Source organism: Colossoma macropomum, unplaced genomic scaffold, assembly GCF_904425465.1.
Source record: "Colossoma macropomum unplaced genomic scaffold, Colossoma_macropomum, whole genome shotgun sequence".
Lineage (NCBI taxonomy): Eukaryota > Metazoa > Chordata > Actinopteri > Characiformes > Serrasalmidae > Colossoma > Colossoma macropomum.
This window is the reverse complement of record NW_023494807.1, coordinates 19,221,047-19,244,963: the sequence shown is the minus strand read 5'-3', so window position 1 is coordinate 19,244,963 and position 23,917 is coordinate 19,221,047. Positions and strand designations below refer to the sequence as shown.

Below are 23,917 nucleotides of genomic sequence, written 5' to 3'. Positions count from 1 at the left end.
TAACACCATAATATTCTAATGCAACAAAGAACACGCAAATACCGTCTGAAAACATTTGCCTCAAACAAATACAGCGTTTTATTCTTCGTGTTTGGTTTTTGCGCATTGGAAATAGAATCCACGCCACTGGAGGAAATGAATATTTCCATTCCAGTTCAGCTCTGGATCAAACTAGGACTGGCATAGAGAACAGCAATTCCTGGTGGGCTGTATGAAACCACAATTGCTTTGAATTATTCCACATGCCATAGCACAATACAGCAAGCAAAAATGATAGCTTACAGCACACGTGAAAGAAACTGTCAGGAAATCAAAACTGGCACTATTCTGCACACACTCACCCCACACGCCTGGATTCTAAGCAAGCATTAACAATCGCACCTTACAGGTTTATGAAGATCCCTCTTCTTTCAGATCAGTTATAGAAACAAAAGTTCTTTTTTTTCTGTCTTAGTTTATTTCGCTTAAAAGATTTATCAGTGGTTATGTACTGGAATATGATGTATTGAAATTCCCTTTTGTTCTCTTCTTATAGCCCTGAAATAGTTCATTTTGTCATTTAAAATCCACTCACACTTCCTCACTCCACACATTGTAGAAAAATACCTCTGTTAGTGTGTATGTCTACAGTATATAGCTTCATCTTACAAAACAAGAAAATAAGCAGGAAATCCTCTTGTCTGAGCCTGGCGTAGAAAATGAACACGTTTTTTGTTTTAATCAAAATTGTAAGTTTTAAGTCATATTTTACTAAAGTGCCATTAATGTGGTGCAGCAGTTTCAGTTCGCTGGAGTCTGGTAGCAGTTCAGAGCAGAGCAAGAAATGAAAGAAGGCAGACTTCGTCTTTCCACTCCTTTATCCATTTCCTTTTCATCCAGCTTCTGTAGGCCAGAGCCCAGGAAAATGAAAGAGCTGAATGCCCAAGTGCGTCAAGTAAACTTCCTCTCAGTCGGCCAGAGTGCTTCCCTGAGCTTCTCTGGCCATTTCTGCGTCAGTATGTACAGAGATGTACAGAAATAACAGGACAGTTTTGTTGGCTTCTTTTTTTTTCAGTCAACCACATAATTCCATAACCAGCACATTCAATACTACAAGTGCCACAGCTTGCACTATGGAGCCATGGGCACCACCCCAGCTACCGTTACTTGGCTTTCGGGGCCGGTCTGCATGGTGGCCCAAGGTGACCTCTGGCCTTTGGCTGCTGGCGGAGCACTGCACCAGGGGCATCTGGTAGGAAGTAGCTCGTTTCTCTGGCCGGTCAGGGCTGGAGCCGTCGCTGGGCCTCTGGCCATTGTAGAGTAGGTAGCGTCCATGAGTGTCCTGCTCCATCCGGAAGAGCTCATACTCTGTGTGCGGGAGGCGAATTCCTAATGCCACGCAGCCATTGGTTGGTGTGACGTCCTGCTCCACTCCCACCTGCCACGAGCCTTGAGCACCACATTCATTGCCGTTGAAGACGTTCAGAAGGGAAGTGGTGGCCAGGTCCATCGGCATCACACGCATATGGTTCACTATATACAGAGACAGAAAGAAAGGTTGTTACATTTCAGACCTGTACACCTACTCAGTCATGCAATTATCTAATCAGCCAATCATGAGTTGCAGTGTTGGGTCAAGCGTATAAGTTAATGTTCACATCACACATCAGAACGGGAAAATTGTGATTCAAGTGACTTTGACCAAAGCATGGTGCCAGACAAGGTGGTTTGAGTATTTTAAAGTATTTTTAGAAAGTGCTGATCTCCTTGGATTTTCATGCACAACAGTCTCTAGAATTTGCACAGAATTGTGTGAAAAAAACAGCCAGTGAATGGCAGCTCTGTGGTTGGAGGAGAATGGCCAGACTTGTTTGAGCTGACAGGACAGTTTAAGCTGATGCTGGTGGTGTAATGGTGTGGGAAATGTTTTCTTGGCACACACTGGGGGCCCTCTCATCATCGTTTGAATGCCACATGCTGTCTGAGTATTACTGCTGACCATGTGCATCTTTTTACGGCCACAGTTTACTATCTTCTAATGGCTACTTTCAGCATGATAATGCACCTCACCACAGAGTCATCTCAAACTGCTTCTGTGAACATAAAAATGAGTTCAGTGTAGTTTACTGTCCTCCCAAGTCACCGGATCTGGATTCAATAGTGTACCGTTAGGATGTGGTAGAGCAGAAGATTATATGATTTAGTTAACATGGACAAGAATCTCTAAGGGACATTTCCAGCACCTTCATCCATAACACAGGGACTTCAGGCTGTTCTAAAAGCAAATGGGGGCCTACCCAGCATTAGATTGCCATTCCTAATAAAGTGGCTGGCGAGTGTATATAGTCTATGATAGTCTCGTATCTTGGGTATTGTGGTAATCCATCTAAATATTGTCATATTCTTTTAGGGCCATGCAATCAGTTGTTGACCTTTATCATGATATTGGCTATTGTGAAAAGATGCTCTGAATATCAACACTATGCAATATTTTGTCCATATCATACAGCTCTTCTTGAGTTCAGTCACATCTTGACAAAATATAAAGAAGAACTTGCAAATAGTCCATATTGATGTCTGGATTCTGTACAGACTCCCTTCTTTTGGAATTAGATGGGAGGGAAAAGGCAATAAATCCTGCCTCTTAAGTTCTCTGTGGTTATTTGATTCACTCTGACACTTGAAAGACTCTCTAATAAGTGGAAGAAATGATTACGCTGCAGTGGTTCTATTATACTTAATATAATTAAATACAACTGACAGACAAAAAATTACCCACACTTACCCTTAAATACAAATTCAGTTCCCCCCATCACACGTGTGGAGTGTACACCACGACTGTACCGCCCTCTGGCGTAGATACTGAAGGTCGGATGCTTGCAGACGGGGTCCGAGTAGTGGTAGTAATGTCCTTCCCAGGTGTTGTTGTTATCGTGGAAGATGAAGTGTCGGGTGAGGAAGAGCACCTCCGGCCGCACCTCACAGCGCTGGGACACCCACTGACCATGCAGTCCCACAGTGAGGTCGGCCCGCGGGGGCAGGATTGGTGGGTGGAACTCATCCGAACGAGAGATGATCCGGCATGCGATGCAGCTCTGATCATGGCTCTGTGGGAAGAGAGAGAGAGAGACTAAATGATACTTGATAGTTCTGTCAAAAGTGTGCAGCACAAAAGATGTCACAAGATGAAGAAACTAGAGTTTAAAACATCAGTCAGAACAAAATTTGTTAAATCAGGAGTTCCTTCTGGGCCACAGCTCTGCAGAGTTTAGCATTTAGCCTCCTTAGACATACCTGATTCAACTCATCAGCTAATTAGAAAAGCCTTTGTAAGATAAATTCAGAGACCGTGTTTGAAATAGCATATTGTGAACTATACACTGCATACTACACCACCATACAGCAGTGGTCACCAACACTGCTCCAGGAGATCTTCCAGCCTTGACTAAATACATCTGAGTTGAATTATCAGTTCACTTAATTAGGTGGACCAGGTGTGTTACAGCTGAGTTCTGCATTAAGGTAGATCTCCAGAAGCAGGGCTGGTGACCACAGATATGACACACTAAACCATGTGCGATTCTGCAGGGCAAGGATGTGAACAGACTACCAACATCAAGGACTGAGCCAAGCAGACCAATCCCAAGACTTGCCGCATTTTCTTGGCCCTCTAATCACTGCTGTTCCATGTTGCATTATTGGATGCAGTGCATCACGAAGAGCTCTGGCTACTTACTAAAATATCTGGTCAAAGCAGAACCTCATCTGTTTTTTTTTGGGGTACTGGAGAAATTCATGCTTGTTGCATACTGCATGCTACTTACTACTATTGGGCACAATCAGTATGTGATCAGTGTGTAACAAACACAGCCAGCATGTTAGAAGAGAAAAAAGCTAATCTCTGCAGAGCTGTGGCCTGGAAGGAGCCCAGCTTGACCCAGTGTTGCCCCATCCTGGGAACACTGATTCATTTGAATTCCTTGACACTCTCTCCTTATACCATGACAACCTGATTTAACCAGCATGAGTTTTAACAAATGCTAAGATAAACTATATGACCAAAGGTTTGTAGACTTGCTACATTCCTTCTGAAATCAAGGGTATTAATAGGGAGTTTTGCTGCAGTTATGGATCCTACTCTGCTGGGAAGGCTTTACACTAGATGTTGGAACACTGCTGTATATACATATATATATATTGTATATAAATACAGATTGTTTACAAAAAACATTTGTTGATGTAGGCTATGGAACATAGGTAATATTTTATAAATGACGATAAAAACTTTTTCCACTTAACCTTAGTGGAAAAACTGTTGGTCAAGACCTGAAATGTTGTACACCCTACACTACTTTAAAATTTAGTGTCGTGACAGACTGCCCTCACATGCCTTTTATACTAGACACAAACAGCAGGGTGGAGAGGTGTAGCTGGACTGAGGAGGAGATGAGATGCAGGTATTATAAAACATAAAACTAGAGATGGAAATGCCAAATCAAAACTTTTGCAACAACATTTTTTGCAAGAAATGAGTTCATTACATATTTCATTTCTGTTGCTAAAAGCCAATTTGATGACTGTGCAGAAAAACACACACTTTTTAAAAGCATTTTTATTTTATCACTTGCAATATGCACATAAGGTTAATGGAAACAGCTACTGCTAAAATATCATCTTACTATTTTTTTGTATCCCTACAGATGCTTAATTATTATCTTTGGATATTCAGCTGTACATGGGGGGGCAATATGACAAAAAATAATATTTCAATAATTCAAGACATTTTTCACTATATGTGATATTTTCTGAGAGGTGATAAGTTGGAACAGTCAAAAAAGAAGCAGTAATGCCATATTTTAAAAAGTGCTATCAAATGCCCAATGTCTTTTTTTCAACATTTCAAAGACTAAATGCAATTAAACAGGACTACCAGTGCTCTTTGTAATGAAACATGCAGTTGGTAAGTACTGATGATATCCACAATATTCTCAGAAGAGCATCTAGAGCCATAATTAAATGTAATTTATCAAAGTGCCCATTCCTAGCTGTAAAAGCAGCCAAAAAGGCACTGCATGGCACAAAACGTTGTGATTAAAAATGCTAACCCATACATATTACTGTGACATTTCACATATTAGTGTTAACAGCAGGGAATTCCAGAGTGAAACAGATTTGGATCAAATGAAAGCTGCCACATGTTGAGGCAGAAGATAGCGTTTACTAGCCAAGTGCTTGGGAAACAATCTGAAAGTACCAGGAGTGGTGAAGCAGAGTGGTCACTTGTTGCTAAAACGCTTCAGCATGCTGCACTGCTGGACAGACACGTAACGGTGTGTATCCAATGGATTATATGCTGTGTCTGGAAGAAGAAGTCTGTGTGTTTCATTGATTTTCAGATATGTTATCTGAGCTGGAAATGCCTTCAAGCTCACTGGGCCTCACCCCTTTTCCACTCTTCTGGATTCTGTTAGTACTTGTAGGTTCCTTCATGTACCTTATCTTTAGTTTAATTACAGTTTTGCTTGCCAGCAAGTTTGAATTAAACATGTTTTCCTCAGTGTGTTTCACATTTATAAAGCATTTTAATGACAGTAAGTGGCGCATATAGACATGGTTGCAATTTCCACAAAGATATGAGATCTTTTCATTTCTAAATTAGTGTGGTTTGTGAAAGAGATCACTTGAGATGTAAAAAGATGAAAACGTAATCACTCGTTGGATCATAATGATATGGCAAGTCAAAATAATAAGAAAGGAGAGGAGCAAGAACGTAATGATCTGCTGAAACAAGACGCCTCCATGGCTCCACTGCAGACTCAATGTAGAAAAAAAAGGGAAAAAGAAGAAAAGAGGAACTGCATGTGTGGACAAGATGTTTTCACCCCATCGTTTCTGGTGAAGATTCCGCTTTATGAGGCCCTGACCTTCTGACTGGCCCAAGGCTTAGCAAAGTAACATATTCACCACCTCTCTCTCTCTCTTTCTTCTTCTTTCATCTCCCCTTCTCCTTTTCTCTCTCTCTCTCACTCCTGGCTCTCTCACTTACTCTCTCTCACTCTAATTTCCTGTCTCTCTTTTTTCCTCATATCTTTCTTTCTTTTTCTCTCACTTCCTCACTCTCCCATAGGAAAGAAAAATAAAGAGATCTCGTTAATATCTTTAGTTTCTTCTAGACAACAATGGAATCAGACGGAAAGACGAGACTTTTGCTTAAGTCTCCTGCTGCTCAGATATTTCTCGTGAGCGAAAGAGCTCAGTAATCTTGTGTTTCTTCTCTTGAGTTTTAATAGAGATCTCAATAAAGTCACGCGTGCTCAGATGTGTTAAGATAATACTCATGTTTACCTGCAGCTAAACTCTCATCTCTCCTGTTTCTCATGTCTCCTTTACATCTAATGCTACTTTTCCTAAGAAATTTTAAGAGAATCAAGTTAGCAACAGAATATTAATAAATATCTATGAAAACACAACACTGAACAAAGCTTTTAAAAGTGTCTTGAACTTATTTCTGTATCATGGCTGCTATCTAAGTAAGCAAAAATCCAGTTAGACTCCACTGTCTACTTATCTGGCATAACGTTACAGCACATCTGTCTATCAAGATCCATCGTAAGGGATGTAAAATAACCGTAACTGCTAGTTAAAAACACTGTCCTTCTTATAGTGCTACACCACCAGAACATCATAAAGAAAAAACAAACAACAAACAAACCAAAAAAACAGCATTTCTGTGCAATATTTATTTGTTCTAATCAATAAAAGCAAAAACATGCCTTATGTGCACTGTCTGCTAAGCTGTTTCAATCAACAAATAATCAATAAAAGGCGGGCTCCCGCAGACGGGTCTGAACCAGTTTGGGATGGAAAGATGGAAAACTGTGGCAGGGGAATTGGAAAAGAGAGAAAAACATCTTGGTTGATGCTGGTCTGTGACCATGCAGCTCAGATCCACCCAATAACCACAAATGAACAGACTGGCACTCTAAAGTCCTCTGGAAGAGGCCCAGCAGCTGGGCATGAGCTGCTATTTGTGATTTATGGATGGAATTGTCATCATAGCAATAAAGCATCTAAATAAGGAGGAATCACTCCTCCCCTTGATGGTGGAGTTGTTAATTAAATGGGGTTTTCTGTGCCATATTTGGCTGATGTGGTCATAATGCATCAAAGTGTAGACTAAATCTTTGGGCTTGATTAGAATGAAAATGAGTGCCACATGCTATGGAGCCTTTTCCCTGTTGTTGCTTGAACATAAACTTGTGGCTTATTCTTCAGAGCGCTCTTGTTTGGAATTCTCTGTGGCTAAATTGCGCAAAACCCATTTTTAATAGCAAAGGGCTTAAACGAAATTCTTCATGTAAGGAGGGTTTTCTATATTAAAATCTTTTACGGCCTCAGTCGAGCAGAACTGTCTCAAATTATGGCAGACGTGTATGACAAAAGTCATGTCTTTTTAGGCTGGTGGCAACTTAAATGAAGAAACATGTCATGGCAAACGTGCTGTCTTTTAAAAGTTTTCCACATATTAAAAAAGGATCCTTTGTGGTTATCTCTGCTTTGTTTCCGAAGGTTCCTTTAAAAAACACATGAAAGGCGTTTTACTCTGTAAACGTAAAGCACTGTCTGAAAGGGTGCTATTATTTCGTGTTGTGGAGAAAGAGAGAGGGCGAGAGAGGCGAAGGAAAAAAGAAAAGGGCTGAGGAACAGAGAAGCCACGGCTCTAGTGAACTTTCTGATACTGCCTCAGGCATGCATGAAATCAGTTCTGGAATGCACTCGGCCGAATAATTCATAAGGCTGCGTGATTCCGAATTCTGGGAATACCGCATGTTGATCACTCGGGGAGATAGGCCCCGTTTCACGTTTCGTGGCCTAGTTGCGGACAGGCTTAACGTTGTTAGGCTCAGTGATTAAGCCCTGTTGGAGAGAGTGTCTGATCACCAGAGTTGTGTAAAAATCAAATGTAAAAATGCTTTGACTATAATAATTTTCAACATGCAAAACATTTTTTCACCAAAACAAAATTCTCAGAACATTTTTAAACATAAAGAAAAAACATTCCTCTTGTCAAAATTGTGTATTCAGTACATTTTTAAAAATAATTCTAAATAATAACAAAATAATTAGGAATGCACAATGATATCGGAATCATATCAGTATTGGCATATAATTGCTTTAAAACTATATAGACATCAGACAGATGTTTAGATTTGGCAGATATTTCAAAACGATATTTGGCGACGTATTTATGGCATTCTGGAAGAACAGTATGTTTATGTGACGCTGGGCTACTGTGCTAAAATATTTGCTTTGTATATACTCTGCTTTATTTACAGCCCTACAGAAATAAATGTTATATTTCACTGTAATGCTAACCTAGGTAGACAGTAGTCCCTCCTAGCTAGTCCCAATTTATACATTTTATAAACGTTTATGTATCAGCATCAGCAGACATGTACAAGAAACATACTGGCATCTGCACACATTTCCCATATTGGTGCATCCCTAAAAATAATCATATCAAATCGAATCATGGTGAAATTGGAGATTTTATGATGCACTGATTCATTTCTAGGGCTGGCTAAACATTTTACAGGCTTCAAAGACTTGCTAATAATTCCGAAAGAGTACTTATAAATTTGTATAATTGTTCTTAAAATCACTCTTAAAAACAATAATATTGGAAGCGTTTTTATGTTTCAGTCCAGACCTAGTCCTAGCTAGACTAGACGTGTGTCTTATGTCCATCATAGCGCATGCTGAAATCCAGTTAACCCCACACTCACTTTATATCGAGTTCTAAACTATTTTTACGGCCCCTTTCCAGTCCAAAATGACTTACAATTGCATCATTTCATGGAGGTAGGTGAAGGCAGTATTAAGAGTCTTGCCCAAGGACTGTTGGTGTAACCCAGGGTGATGGCCAGACAGGGGATTGAAACCATGTCTGCAGTGTTAAGGGCAGAGGGGTTACTACCTACTCTATAACAACCTGTGCTGCACTAACAGTGTGTAGAGGCTCTGATACAGTAGTAAAACCTCAAAAAAACAGATCTGCTGTTTGTACTGTTAAGTTTTAAACCTACTGTAAAACTGTTGTATATAAAAAAGCAGAGTAATATCCCACCTGATGTGATTATGTGACAGAGCTGAGTTGCAGGCACTGTGGAATCTAATTGAATCACTGTAAAGGGAGAGACTTATCACCTTTTCTAACTAGTGGAATACTGACCCTACATTGAGTAGTAAGACGATCATCTGAGATGAATTTGCTTGGTTTATTTACTCAGCTGTTTATGCTGTGATGGCGTGTACTCTGTTACTTCTCCAAATTAGACAACTGCAGATCAGGAATGCACACATTGGCACAGGGAATTAAGAAACAAGGAATGTGGCTTATTGTGGAGGACAGATGTACGAGCCAAGGCCTAAACCTACTGAAATGCTCATCCAAGCTCCGAACAGAACAATTTCACTCTTAATTCTTGGGGGCTTTTGAAACTGGTATGATATTGTCTGTGTTAGTCAAAGCAGAAGCATGCCATCAGAAATGTAACAGTACATTCTGACACAATTTATCACAATGCTGATCCATTTTACCATGTCCAGCATGGACATGCATGAGTCACAACTACTCTAGGAGAAGATTTTAACAAAGTAAGGAGGATATCACCAGTGTCTCTTGCTTCCTTACACATATCTCAGATCTGTTGTCCGCTTTGCCACCACATATAAAGAAAGGCTGATACCAGCAAGTAAATGCCAGTAAAGTAGGAGCAGCCTGCATTTGCCTTTAGCTCTGGATAGGAAAGGCTTACTTTCCACTTCCACACATGCATGCATAGACATATACATGTGAATTCAATCTGATCTGTGGTATTAAAACTATTTAGAGTCAAGGCGTTCTCAAAATCTCCCCCCTAGCGTTTTATATGCACATATGGAAAGGCACACGTGTGTATATGCTCATGCACACAGATGCACTCCACACACTCAAGGCATAAACTGTGCCAGAAAAGACTGGATCTGGGCCTATTTTGGTGGATCCTGCACTTCGTTTACATGTGAAATAAATATACGTATTGGTTCATATCTGTAAATATGTTCATAGTTCACCACAGTAATATTTTCTACAAACAACTCACAAATTTGACTAAAAAGTTGCAGTCTCTGAGTTTTTCGGATAATTATATGAACATGTCACGTAATTTCACAGCATGCACGCAAACACAGTCCAGTCCATGTTTAAATGATCTTTCCCAGTAGCTAGTGCTTTGGTGCGCACAATGCACAGCATGAGGTGATAGCTGTGTTTTTGTACTTCATTATGGCAAAAACATTACTAAAAAAACACCAATTAAGCCTGTCACAATTACTACATATTCGTATAATCGCAATTATTCAAGTTTATCCTAATTACTTAAGCTGACCATAATTATTTCCTATGGTTGTTAGCTTTCACAGTCATATGCTTACATTACAACAAACAGAATGTAAACTGGGTGTGTTTTCAGCAGTTGGATTGAGGCAAATACATGTAAATAAAAGTAAGCAGAAAACACATTTTTTCAGACACGTTACAAAAATAACAAACATTCTAACCTCTGACTGGTGCTATAACACCTTTAGAGGGCAGCAGTGAGTAATGTTTGTTTATTTGAGCTCGAGCTATACCTGTCATCAGTTTGGAAGATACTAAGTACCAACAGCTAAGAACAGGGCTGCACAGAAAAATCTTGTTTTTATAGGTATCATGATATGAGTCCCTGCGATAAACACATTTTCAAGGGCTGCGATGACAGAATGGATCAAATTACCACACATGCATAGGAACATAGCTGAACAAGTGCTTCACTGCGGAGGGCCTGAACGTGGAGAGCAAGAAACTTAATGGTTCAGCTAAATGGCTAATTACAAACGCACATGTATACAGCTCAAAAACTGATGAACTACTACTGTAAACATGTTTAAAACATGATTACTATTCTCATTCTCAGTTTTGTGTGTAAAATGTGTGAAGCAGATGATACAGATTCTATATTTATCATTCATAAATGCATTAACTATACATGTACTTGTTCTTCCCTCAAAAGAGCTTATTAATGCTGTGAAAAATATTTGGCTTTTGACATCAATTTATCAGTCTATTCATGCTTTAAGAGGAATGCACTTTGCACATTGTTTGCTGAGACCCATGTTTGTGAGAGAACATCTGCTGCTTAAAACCTTGTGAACACACCCATTACTCCCCAATATTATGGGAAAATCCACCACTGAGCTGCAGGTCTTATTTAACCTGCCAGATCTGTCACTACACAGTGTTCCACAACCTCATAATTTACAAATGAAGCACTGCCCACACTCCTCTTGCACTGACCTTGGCGTTCTGCAGTGCTGGCTGATAGCTGGAGGGCCTGTAGTACATCCTCTGTGCTGGCTCCGTGTGGATATCCCCCAGGAAGAGCTCCTCTACCAAATGGTCCAGGTTGTGGTGCAGGTACTGCTTCTCCACTCGGAGCAGCTGCAGCTCATGCATGGCAAAGTTGAGCCCACGTGAGCAGTCGCAGCCGCCCTCCTCGCTCCACAACTCGTACATGACATTAGGCTCCCAGGGTCCAGGTTCTTTTTCTCCACTGCAGGTCCGCTCCAGCCTGTGGTTCAGCTCTTTGGCTGTGGCCATGGTGTGACACACAGCCTGGATGCGGTGGATCTGGTAGTCGGCCTCCGTCCCGCCACGGATGATCCAGGAGGCCTGGCGTAGACGCAGCCGGCCCCGGATCACCAGCGTGTACGCAGGAGCTGTACAATGGTTGTCTGTGTAGTAGAACTGGTGGGCCTGGAAGGTGTGGTTCTGGTAGAAGCGGTATGAGCGCGTGATGAACTCCGGCCCAGGACGCACCTCGCAGCTGTCATGGTAACAGAAAAATGGGGGGGTCACTTTGAACATCATTGTGAGTCTCTCTAATACATGCATGTGATCTGTACAGTTATGATACTGCTGCAGTAACTATTCCCTATGGATCTATCTATCTGAAAAGTGCACCTGTTCTTCTAAATAATACTGACTTCTTAAGAATACAAATAAAATCCTAGGAGCATCACGCAGAAACCCATTTAAAAGGCAAAGCTGTACAAACGTTTTAACAGAAACAGCTTTATCACATTCTGATCTAAACTAAAGAGCATTTTTAACTTCCTTCAGCACCAGACTGCCTTTTGTTCTGGTATTTTGTTGATATAATTTAAATTAAAAAATATTTTGTATTTTATGTTACATTTTAGAAGCAGCTTCTAACTACTTTTCCCAATTTAACACTGCCTCTATTATGAGAGAGAACCAATTCTGATCTATTGTGTGCTCACCTGGTAGACACCCAGTGTCCCTCTATGTTAGGAGGCATCTGTACGGTGATGCGTGCACCATTACGGAGATGCTTCAGCATGTGTTGGCACTGCATGTCTTTGGACGGCCAGCTTAAACTCTTCTCCAAGGCCAGCCGAGGAGAGCGGCCATCCGATGCGTACAGAGACAAGCTCTCTGTCCAGCCTGGCAAACACAGCAAGCAGCGCCACAGGAAGAACATGTTTAATAAACTGTTTAATGTCTGTCTATTTTCTGTAAAGTCTCACAATAAGATTATGCATGCATTATGCACATTGTAGGGGTCACACATTTCACACTATTCTATTTGACATCTGGATGCATCAATGCACTTTAATGTCCCTAAGACACTGCAATCCCAAGTAATGATTATAAATAAGCATGTTTGAAAACAATTAAGTGAAGACCAGTAAGCCACAATACATCTAAATAAAAATCCTCATAGCTCTTTAGAGAAGTGGCAGACAGCTCTGACGAATGTTTGGACCTGTTTTTACTGCCTGATGATACACTCGTTTGTGTTAGAGAAGAATTCCAACTTGTTTTGTATGAGCTGGAATCCTGATTAGGCTATTTGTTGGGTAAATTGGCACAAATGCTACTTCCCACTGGGAGATTATGCAAGCAACACTTTTTAATGGTCTTGTAAGAGCACAATCTATTGATGTTTTAGAAATGTGAGCTGGAAAGAAGTGAACAAAGAAAAGTGTAGTCATCAGCTATTCAATCAAAAACATGCTAGTGCACAGGCTATGATACATACACAAAGTCTACTGATATAGACATTCTTATAAAAGAAGTTTCTTCATTGTAATGATAACAATAAGCACATTCTTTGACCATACTATGCTAACGTATGTTTCAAGACATATGTTTCCATAGGACTTCCATAAGGTCACCATATGAAACAACAAAAGCTGAAGACTAACATAGGTTATCCGAAAGGAAAGGATTCCAGAGCCTGAGGCTATTAAGCTACATTCCAAGATGCATCAAGAGTGTGGCGGATTTCTCTCACACACTCTTCTTTAAGAATGGTTGCCAATGCCAGTAGAAACCCATGCTACTCTGTCAATGCTGCTCCAAGGCACTACAAACAAGCAGTCTGTTCTTTTGGGATTACTATGTCAACACAACAGTCTTGGGTAAAGAAACACAGTTAAAAGTGTTGTTTAGTCACTTCTGAAACATTTGCAAACATTTAAACTTGCTGGTCTGGTCTTTAAACTTTGCTCTGCTTCAGGGCTAAAATTTTATTGGTTTTTAAACACAATGGTCACACTGAACTTTTTGAGATGGAACAGTGTGATACTGCGGAAGCAGTATGATGTAGAAAAAGCATAATCTCTCCAGCTCAGCTAGAATGGTTAGTGTTGCTTCGTTGCTCTCCACTCTTTCTATCTACACTCATTGTCTATTTTATCAGCTCCACTGATCATAAGGATGCACTCTGTAGTTCTACAGTTAGAGAGTGTAGTTTGTCTGTTTCTCTGCATACTTATTTAGCCCCCTTTTACCCTGCTCTTCAGTGGTCAGGACCCCCATGCACCCACAGAGCAGGTACTATTTGGGTGGTGGATCATTCTCAGCACTGCAGTAACACTGATGTGGTGGTGGTGTGTTGGTGTGTGTCATGCTGGTCTGAGTGGATCAGACACAGCAGTGCTGCTGGAGTTTTTAAACACCCCAGTGTCACTACTGGACTGAGAATAGTCCACCAACCAAAAATATCCAGCCAACAGCATCTGATGAAGAACTATAGAATGATTAAGACAAACTGTGCAGTAACAGATGAGCTACTGTCTCTGACTTTACATATACAAGGTGGGCCAGCAATGTAGGTGTGTCTAACAGAGTGGACAGTGAGTGGACACAGTGTTTAAAAACTCTAGCAGCACTGCTGTGTCTGATACACTTATAGCCTACCAGCACAATAATACAACACCACCACTGCAGTGCTGAGAATGATCCACCACCCAAATAATACCTGCTCTGTGGTGGTCCTGTAGGGGTCCTGAGCACCAAAGAACGGAGTGAAACAAAGTATGTAGAGAAACAGACAAACTACACTCTCTAACTGTAGAACTACAAAGTGCATCCTTATGATCAGTGGACCTGATAATGTGGACAAAGAGTGTAGAAACAAGGTAGGTGTATTTATCAGAGTGGCTAGTCTGTGTGTGTTTCCATTTTCAGATTATTAGAGCATTCAACATTATAAAAATACATTATTACATAATAATGCACTTGCCACCAGCTAATATATTAGCCCTGAACTAAGATAATCTTAAGAGGGGTGTGCTTTTCCCATTTTGAGGTAAAGAGGTAATAATATTTTCTCACTCACTGTGGGCTTGCCTGTTTAAATGTTATTATAATTCAGGCAGTATAATCAGCTTTAAACTGAGTACTTTATTTGCTCCAGTCTCATTTTTGTTTATTAATAAAAAGGGTCAGTTTAAGACGATACAAAAGACCCTTACAAAGTCCAGGTGGTAGACTAAATATATAGTATATAGAGGCACTGTAAATCTGCAAATCTGTAAATTATTTGATTATGATTCATTAGGAAACGATTCAGGGAACAGCTCAGATTTCACCACAATTCAGATTCAGAAGAGTTGTCCACTGAATACAAATACAAAAATGTGACTGGAAGGACTACATACACAGAATATGATAGTGGAATATAGACAATGAAAACAATACACCAAGTTTTTTGGGGTGCTGGAGGGATGTAATGTTTTTACATCAGATGTTTGGAAAAGCCCAATAATTTTATTCTGGCCAACATAAGAAAAAGATATTTCATTGAATATTACTCTATCCATCCATCAACTAAACCGCTTATCCTTCTGGGTCGCGGTGGGGTGCTGGAGCCTATCCCAGCTGTCATTGGGCGGAAGGCAGGATAGACCCTGGACAGGTCGCCAGTCCATCGCAGGGCAGACAGACAGACATACACATTCACACACACACACACACTCACACCTAGGGACAATTTAGCATGTCCAATTGGCCTGACTGCATGTCTTTGGACTGTGGGAGGAAACCGGAGTACCCGGAGGAAACCCACGCAGACACGGGGAGAACATGCAAACTCCACACAGAAAGGACCCTGGTCGCCCGGCCGGGAATCGAACCCAGGCCCTTCTTGCTGTGAGGCGACAGCGCTACCCACTGCGCCACCATGCCGCCAATATTACTCTAATTAATCAGAATCATCATCACAATCTATGTTCCAAAACTGAAATATACTTAAATTGTTACTTTCAGATTGATGCATCGCAATTTACTGACACATTTCTACACCCCTAATTTTTAAAATAAGAATATAGTGCCTTAACTGAGCCGCACTGCCCTGAAAAAAAAAAAAACACTGGCTGTGTTTGCACCTGCATCTGTAGCCAGTTCCGCCCAACATGATGACTGCCTGCCAAGTCCGTGTTTTCAGACTCTGATACTCTAAACCACCTTGGATAGGCCCAGTCACGGCTAACATGGAGAGTTCTATTGTGTAAATAAAAGCAACCTGACATGTCCTCGATTGTGAGATTTCCTAATGGCTGGTGAACCACATGTTAGCACCCGGCTTTTCTCATCTCTTCAAGGCAAACAGTCTTTCCAACATTTTATGGAGGGTTCAGGATTTACGCTGCATGACGTCTTGGAGAGGGGCACACACTGTTACTCCAAAGTTGGATAAAGTTTGAGGTTAGACAGAGACTGCTTATCCACATCTTAATGCTGAATTTGAATCAAATTGACTCAAAGCTGGAACTGAGCCTAGTCAGATTCATGCAAACTGTATGAGTCTGCACATGGACAAAGTAAAAATAGTATGCTGATGAGTCACTGGAAGATAGCACTGATAACTAAATGAAATACTCCTCTCAAAACATCCGCAGCTGCACATATGAATGACTAAGTCTGCTTGGTGCCAAAGTTTATTGAGTACACAGTAGCACTGAAGTCCATTTATGACCCATGGGCCTTCTGCAGCCTAGCCAAAACCTACAGTGTTGCAGAATCGGAAGTTCAATTTTTTTTCAATACTACAATGTAGTAAACAATATATTATCTTTTGAGATTTTAAATTCTATATTCATATAGACTAATGTGTTTTTCTTAGGTGAATTAAATTATGCATGTTAATTTAATAAAGCATATACAATAACATATGTGAGTTTTATTTAGTAACATATGTGACCTTATGCTTCTAGAAACAAACATAAAGTATAACCCATTTTGTAGTTGATTTAAACAGTGCAGGGCTGTATGTAAGCTTTCTGAGCAGGTAGCAATGGTGATAGAAAAGTTGTGTTGTAGCACAAATAATAATAATAATAATAATAATAATAATAATAATCATCATCATCATCATTATCATCATCATTTTGTGAAATGTTCAGATGACATTGTCTGGGGAATAGTTCAGATTTACCATCTATTAGCGCTAAAACAGATTTTGTCTGCATTGCTGGAAGAGAGGAAACCCAGACCGACAGGAGGTCACAAATACACTATTACATCCCCAAACTAAACATCCTTTGGGTATTTGTACATCACAAAACCCTCTGTTTAGAAACTGTAAACTATAGTGTTTGAACTACCTGATAAACTACAACGACTACAAACACTAGAACCTAATCTGAGTCACAGATGATGAAATGGTTTAGGAAGTTGGGACATTTGTTTATGTTGCAAACACAAATGAGAGAGAATAGAACAGTAAGTACATAATTGACTACAACTTCTGTGAGAACTTTGGCTTGAACATTTGGATAGTAATACTACACATGTGCACACAAAGGAGGTCTGTGACTGTGATCTTCTTTGTACTGATACAGGATTAATTCCTCTTAGAACATGCGACAGCATTGTTGCAGTGAGCAACCCTGCAGTGTGATTAGTGTTAGGATGTTTTATGTCTTCATTTCACTGTTAATCTTCCCTCCAGAACATGTTGAATGGGTTTACTTATTTTATTTACTTAAATTTCAAGAGTTTTGTATTGATAAATAGGTTGAATTTGAACATCAGAGATGCTAATTAAGCAGTAACAATTTATATATACTTCTGTGGTCAATCCAATAAACACTGCATGTTCAGATAATGACCAGTGTTTAGATTTTTTTGCCATACGCTTTAAAAAATAAAAGTGACAAAATTGTCATAAAAAACAACAACATTCTTTGTTCACTTTATTTTTAAAATTTAACAGCATCAAAAATCATACCTGGTGCCTGGACTTGACTGTTTCTTGTTTTTGCTTAAAAAATGTTTCTTTTTTTAACCCTTCCCGTGTTAACTGTCAAGCCTAGTCTACTCTAGCCTGAGGTTTATAACCACTTTTTCCCAAGCTCTTGCCGTCTATCTAATTCAAAGAACCCACTCAGTTCCCCATGCTCCAACCACCAAGAACATTTCCAGTTGGCTGGGTCCCATCGGTGAGCTAACGGTTCTGGGACGGCTGACAAACGGACAGGCTCCAGAATCGCCCGAGGAACTCAGTGACAAGCCGCCTCCATCTTTTCCTAAAGCTATTTACCATGCCTCGCTTTTTCTCCATATCTGCTGTGTCTGAGGGCCAGTCTGTCCCTGACAGACTGCTCACAGAGCAGCTTTTATTAGCCCCTCGTTAATACAGATTATATACACAAGTTTTATAAGCCCGTAGGCATTTTAATGGATGCATAAATGAAAAGAAATGGAGTTTCATGTGCACAAAAGTAAATGTGCATATTCAGTTACACTGCATTACCTTGATTTTGCTAGGTGTCTGATTAAATTTGAACCCAATGTAATTAGATTTTCCCTCAAGCGCTGTGTGAACATAAAAATCTTTTCAAATTAGATTCATATATGATCCTAAATCTATGGTTACCAGAATAAGCTAGCAAGCTAGCATTTGTTAGAACCTTTCTAAGTAATGGGGTGATGCCCCACCACTTTTTGATGCTTATTTAGAAAAACAAATCCCGCCTTCCCTAACCGCACAAACCCATTCAAATCTCCATTTCAGGAGGTGGTTGGGACATTACCCAAACAGTGAAACCTGCAAGATTTTGTGCGATTTCTCACTAATCCAGTAAACAGTTTATAGTCCATGTGAAGCTGGATAAATGGCAGTTTCTTACTGCTACTTTTCTTAATATTTCTTACTGCTACTTTTTAAAGATAGGATTTAATGTTCCTCAGAGATGTTAGCTAGCAAAGCTTGCTAAGTTCACATTGTAGCTATGACCTAGGCTATATGTAGTGCTTAAAGTAAATATGTACTAGATCAGGGGTGTCCAAACTTATCCACAGAGGGCCGATGTGGCTGCGGGTTCACTCCAACAAAGCAGGAGGTCATCTGATGAAATGTTTGATGGCAAAGACCAACTGATTAAACAAGTAGAATCAGGTGTGCTTCAGCTTGTTAGGAGTGAAAACCTGTAGCCACTCCAACTCTTTGCGGATACGAATGGACACCCCTGTACTAGACAGTGGCCCAACTGTTTTTTCAATCAGGGACAGAGAACACTCCCCTCTCTTGCCACTGTTCCATTAGCACGTTGTAGCCAGGCCAATTTTGTTTATCATTATTTATTTATTTATTCTATTTAGCCCCTCCACTTTTTTAGGTGTGGGACCACCCCCGCACAGGCCAGATACGTAGCCCATACTTGTCCATGTGAAGTTGTGTGTTTTTTTAATCACACTTCACTGCAAATACACATATTATTGTGGTCAACATTCAGCATCAACTGTAGCTGTAACTTAAAGTGTGTGCATGCAGGTGCTTTCAAAACAGAGGTCTGCTCACAGCAATGAAAGACATTAGTCACTTACAAACATCAATATGAAGGTTCAGGCAGAAAGATCATATCTGAGATTGAACAATAAGACTTGTAATGTCTGACAGTGTCTGCTTGGCGTCAGAACTTACTGAGCACACATTAGCACTGAGGCATGGAGCACATTCATGATGACCCATGGGTCTTCTGCGGCTAAGCTGAAAACCTTCAAAGAGAGAACTTTGCTTCATTCAGAAATGATTTTTGACATCTTTCTCTTTTAATTTTGTAGGTGCTTGCAGCTTTGGTGTCTCACTTACAACAAGCAATAGGCCGGGCTCCACACTTTGAGCTCAATTTGGACTCCAGTCTCTCAGCACAACATGACGCCGAGCCTTAGGTTCCTGCTTTGGTTTTTTCCTTTGACCTCATCCTGAGGTTTTCCCCCCTATAAATTTACAGCACGCTCTAATCTGGCATGACGTCGGCAGTTTTATGGCTGCTAGGAAAGGCTGCAATAACGCGCCACTTAATTGAACGTTAGATTCGTTTAAACACACTCAAGAGTTTAAGTGGATTTGAAAATATCGTTTTTATCTCTGGGCCTCATTTGAAGTGGCAGCCAAGCGTTGGCCTCCACTGTCATTTCTGGCAGATGGAACGGGTCAGGGGCAGTCCAGTAATCTACACTTCCCCTCTGTGCCAGGCCGAGCCCACGGAGAGCTAAAGTGAAGCCTTACTCTCCAGAACAACCCTCATCTGCACAAGAGCCCCAGGGAGTGCACTTTATTGCCTCCTGTCTTACACACAAAATGATTTAAATATAATAGCAATCTCACCACTAAACATTGTCCTTCCAAACAGGCTGCAACTTTTGTTTAAAAAAGGGCTCTGGCAACCACATGGGAAAATAATAATTATTGAAATAATATGCTTTGTGCAAGCTGTGATTGATGCCTCCACTGGTAGAAAAATTAAAGAGTCAAAGGTCAAACACACACATCCAACCGCAGAACTTGCAACTGCAAGCTTTTCTTCTGTGAAAGTTTTCCTGCACTTAGGATTAAAAGGGATGCAATGAAATTGTGAATTGTGGATCGATGCCGATACCCAATATTTTTCATGCACATATCTACAGATGCTGAGACATAAACTGGGTCTAGATTCACCTGGATTAACATCACAGAGAAATACAACATTTTGCTGATGTCTGAACAAAACCTCACATATCCAAAAAAGTAACTTTAAAGGAGAAGCAAAAAACTTTCTGAACCTTTAATAAAAGTGCAACAAGATTTTATTCTTCAGTCATTTTGGACCAATTCTTATTGGTCAATTCATCATGAAATTTTGACATGGTGTAAACAGCAGCTGGAATTTTAAATTATGTAATAAAAATATGGATTTACAAGGTTTCGTTCTGACTGTGCAGCTTCATTAAAGCAGTAAGATGAATAAAAACATTTTAGCACAGCAGCCCAGCAGCACCTAAACATTCTGTTCCTTCAGAGTACAATAAATACATCATCAAAAAATGGTTTGAAATATTGGTGAAATCCAAACATCTGTACGATGCTGATAATTAAGTTGTTTATGATTCAGACATTGTAGAGCTGGGCAATTTGACACTATCGTTACTGTGATAAATTACAGCACAGTACGTCACAATATGCTTTTTTGAGAATATCATGGACATCGTCAATACATAAAACACTTTCCAACTGCATGTTTGATTACAATGAGAGCATCATTAGTCCTCTTTAATTGGATTTTGTGCAGCACAGTGTGTGAAATTTTGATTACAAGCAACTGGATTCTTAGTTTTTAATAATATTTTTAAAATGTAGCACTACTTTGTCTATTCTAATTTATCAGATGTCAGAAAAAATAAATATTGTGACACATCATAAAAACTTCCTTAAGTATTGTGATGTTACATTCTAACGTATCGCCCACATCTAAATATTGTCCATCCTTAAAGAGTAGCTATTGATTTAAGCACAGACATCAAATCAGGCATGTGCAAAGTCCAAGGAACACAGCATGCAGTTCCACTCAAAATGAACATTTCTTGAAATGTTCCTGCACGAAATGAGCACAAACGTCTGCTGAATGTTTGCTGTACAAAATAAAATTCTAAATACATGTTGTATTTGTTGTCTCAGGCAAAATGCACTATGAATATGATTAACATTCAGAGAGAAAAATGAAAACTTAATAAGAAGCATATTAGTGAGAGTAACATGTCCATATCTGTCAGTGAAGTCACCTTTTAAGTGTTTAGCAAGTTTTTTGTCAAGAAAATAGCACAAATTCAGCACCACTGGCTTATACAAGCACACTCTAAAAATTGTTTCTTCAAGGGTTCTTTAGTAAACGAAATGGTTCTATTTAGAACCTAAACAGTCCTTTCAAGCCTAAATGGCCCTCTGCATGGTGAAATGATTCTTCAGATGGATGGAAAATGTGTTGTATATGGTTTTATAGGACTGTTTAGAAAATGGTTCTATTTAGCAACAGAACAGGTTCTGCTATTATTACGATATCAAGTAACAACAGAAGAACCCTTCTGGTGCTATATAGAACCACTTCCAAGAAGATTCTGAATAGAACCATTCCAAGCTTAAATGGCTTTGCATGTTGAAATGGTTCTTCAGATTAATGGAGAATGTGTTGTTTATGGTTCTATAGAACCTTTTCGAAAATGGTTCCATATAGCACCAAAAATGGTTCTGCTGTTGTTACTATTTCAAGCTTGTGACAACACAAGAACGCTTTTTGGTGCTATACAGAGCACCTTTTTTAAAAAGTTCTATACAGAACCATATACAACACATTCCCCATCAGTCTCAAGAACCATTTCACCATACAGAGAACCATGTAAGCCTAAAATGGTTCTATATAGAACTCATGGTTCTGAAAAGGACCATGGAAGGACCTAAAGCACGCTAGTTCTTTTTTAAGTGTGTACCATTAGCTTCATATGCTAAGCGCGCTTAAACATATACCCGCGGTAGTTAATAACAAGGAAAACATGAATGAACAGCCTGGACTCACCGAAGGTCAGTAGTAGTGGGAGTAGTAGTGTAGGAATGCCCATTCTCAGGTCCACTGAGGAGTCAATTTAGCTTAAAAGTGACCGACAGGAGCCTTCAGCTCGAACCCTGCACAGTTAATCTGCACAAATCCACACATGCAGCTCGGCTGTCACGCGCGCCGTGAGAGAGTTCGAACACATTTGAAGTGGGTTCGAACGTGCTCTGCTGTTCCACACTGAGAAAACCGTTAAACTGTAACCGTTAAAGTCCAGATAGAGGAGACTCGGCAGCTCTAACGGCGCGACATCCTCCTCAGAGCCTTCAATCAGTCGACGTTTCGCGAGCGAAGCTACACTGGAGTTGTCCGCTCGTCGCCCATCGACTCCCGCATCTCTGAATCGTCTGTGTGGGTGGACTGAGGGGTGTTGGTCGTCTTGTACCCCGGTGAGGCGTTATTTTGTTTTTCTGTCCTACCCGTTTTCAGACACGCTCCGCCCTCCTGCGTTAGGATTGGCTGGTAGTGCAGAGACGTACAGTCCGAAAGTTTAAGCAGCTCCGGTCAAATTTTTGATTTTCTGAGTTAAAATATTCACACATTCTCTACAGAGAACACACGTCTGCACATCTTAATGAACAACTACTGTTTATTCGCTGAATTTAACATATTGGGGGAGGAAATAAAAAATGTGACACATTTTATATTTTTAACTGTGTTTAGCTCAGCAAATAAATGGAAACATTAAAACGGAGCAACCATATTGTAAACAGCCTTTGTGTAAGAGGAAAAAACAAAAGAGAATTCAAGATTAAATACTGAGAGTGATGGCCAGGCTTTTCGAGTACGAAAGGTACCATTAAAAAAGACTTTCAGATCATAGAAATGAATAAAGACTGATGGGCCATTATACCAAGAATCATCGGGGAAGTTTTTTCAAAAGCAATAAATGAGCAGATGTACATGTATTATTTTATACATGTTGTGTTTTTTTTCTCAATACAATATGTGACCCAATATTATTTCACAATATGTGAAATAATAAACCGTGATAGGGTTTTGATAATTATCGTGATATTTTGATATCAGAGCACATGCCTACTTTTAGAACGGCGGACTGCGGGTGAGTAATAATCAGCCAATCCTAGCGCAGAAGGGCGGGGCTTTCCCGAAAACAGGTGGAAAACAAAAATCGTTACGTTAATATATTATGAGGATTCTCAAGGAGTGTCCTCATCAGGTGGAAATCCAATTTTAGTCCTGTTGAAACCGGACTGTCTCTACATATGGCAGGATGACGTGTTCTGTTAAAAGTATGAGTCAATTCTGGGTCATTATAACCGCCATCATGAGTGTCAAAACTGTTTTACTTGAGAGTAGACACGAAGTGCTTTCTTAAAACTCTGAGCCTCTGCTTTTGGTAATGTACAGGGAAAAGGCATCTGGAGTAGGAGGGGATAATCTGAGGGAATTTAGTTCACTCTCATGTTCTCCATTGTTGAATTTTTTAGCATTTACACTATCTATAGCAGTCTAGAGGTGGAACGATACACATGTTTTTAGGTTCAGTACGATCTTCAGTGAAGATTTTGATTTGATTCGGTTTTAAATTAGTCTTGATTCTACAGGGGGCTAGTTATACATTATACAGGAAAATTATATATATATATATATATATATATATATATATATATATACATACACACACACACACACACACACACACACACACACACACACA

General features: G+C 39.9%; 1 protein-coding gene across 1 annotated transcript; it reads right to left on the bottom strand.

The window, feature by feature from the left end:
- Nucleotides 1-50: 50 nt before the first annotated feature.
- On the bottom strand, nt 51-22,637 carry LOC118797305 (protein APCDD1-like). Its single transcript, XM_036556626.1, has 5 exons — nt 22,201-22,637; nt 12,343-12,526; nt 11,357-11,885; nt 2,765-3,086; nt 51-1,512 (listed from the first exon to the last, which is right to left on the bottom strand). The coding sequence occupies exons 1-5, from the start codon at nt 22,241-22,243 to the stop codon at nt 1,055-1,057; spliced, it is 1,536 nt and encodes a 511-aa protein (XP_036412519.1). The 5' UTR covers nt 22,244-22,637; the 3' UTR covers nt 51-1,054.
- Nucleotides 22,638-23,917: the final 1,280 nt, after the last annotated feature.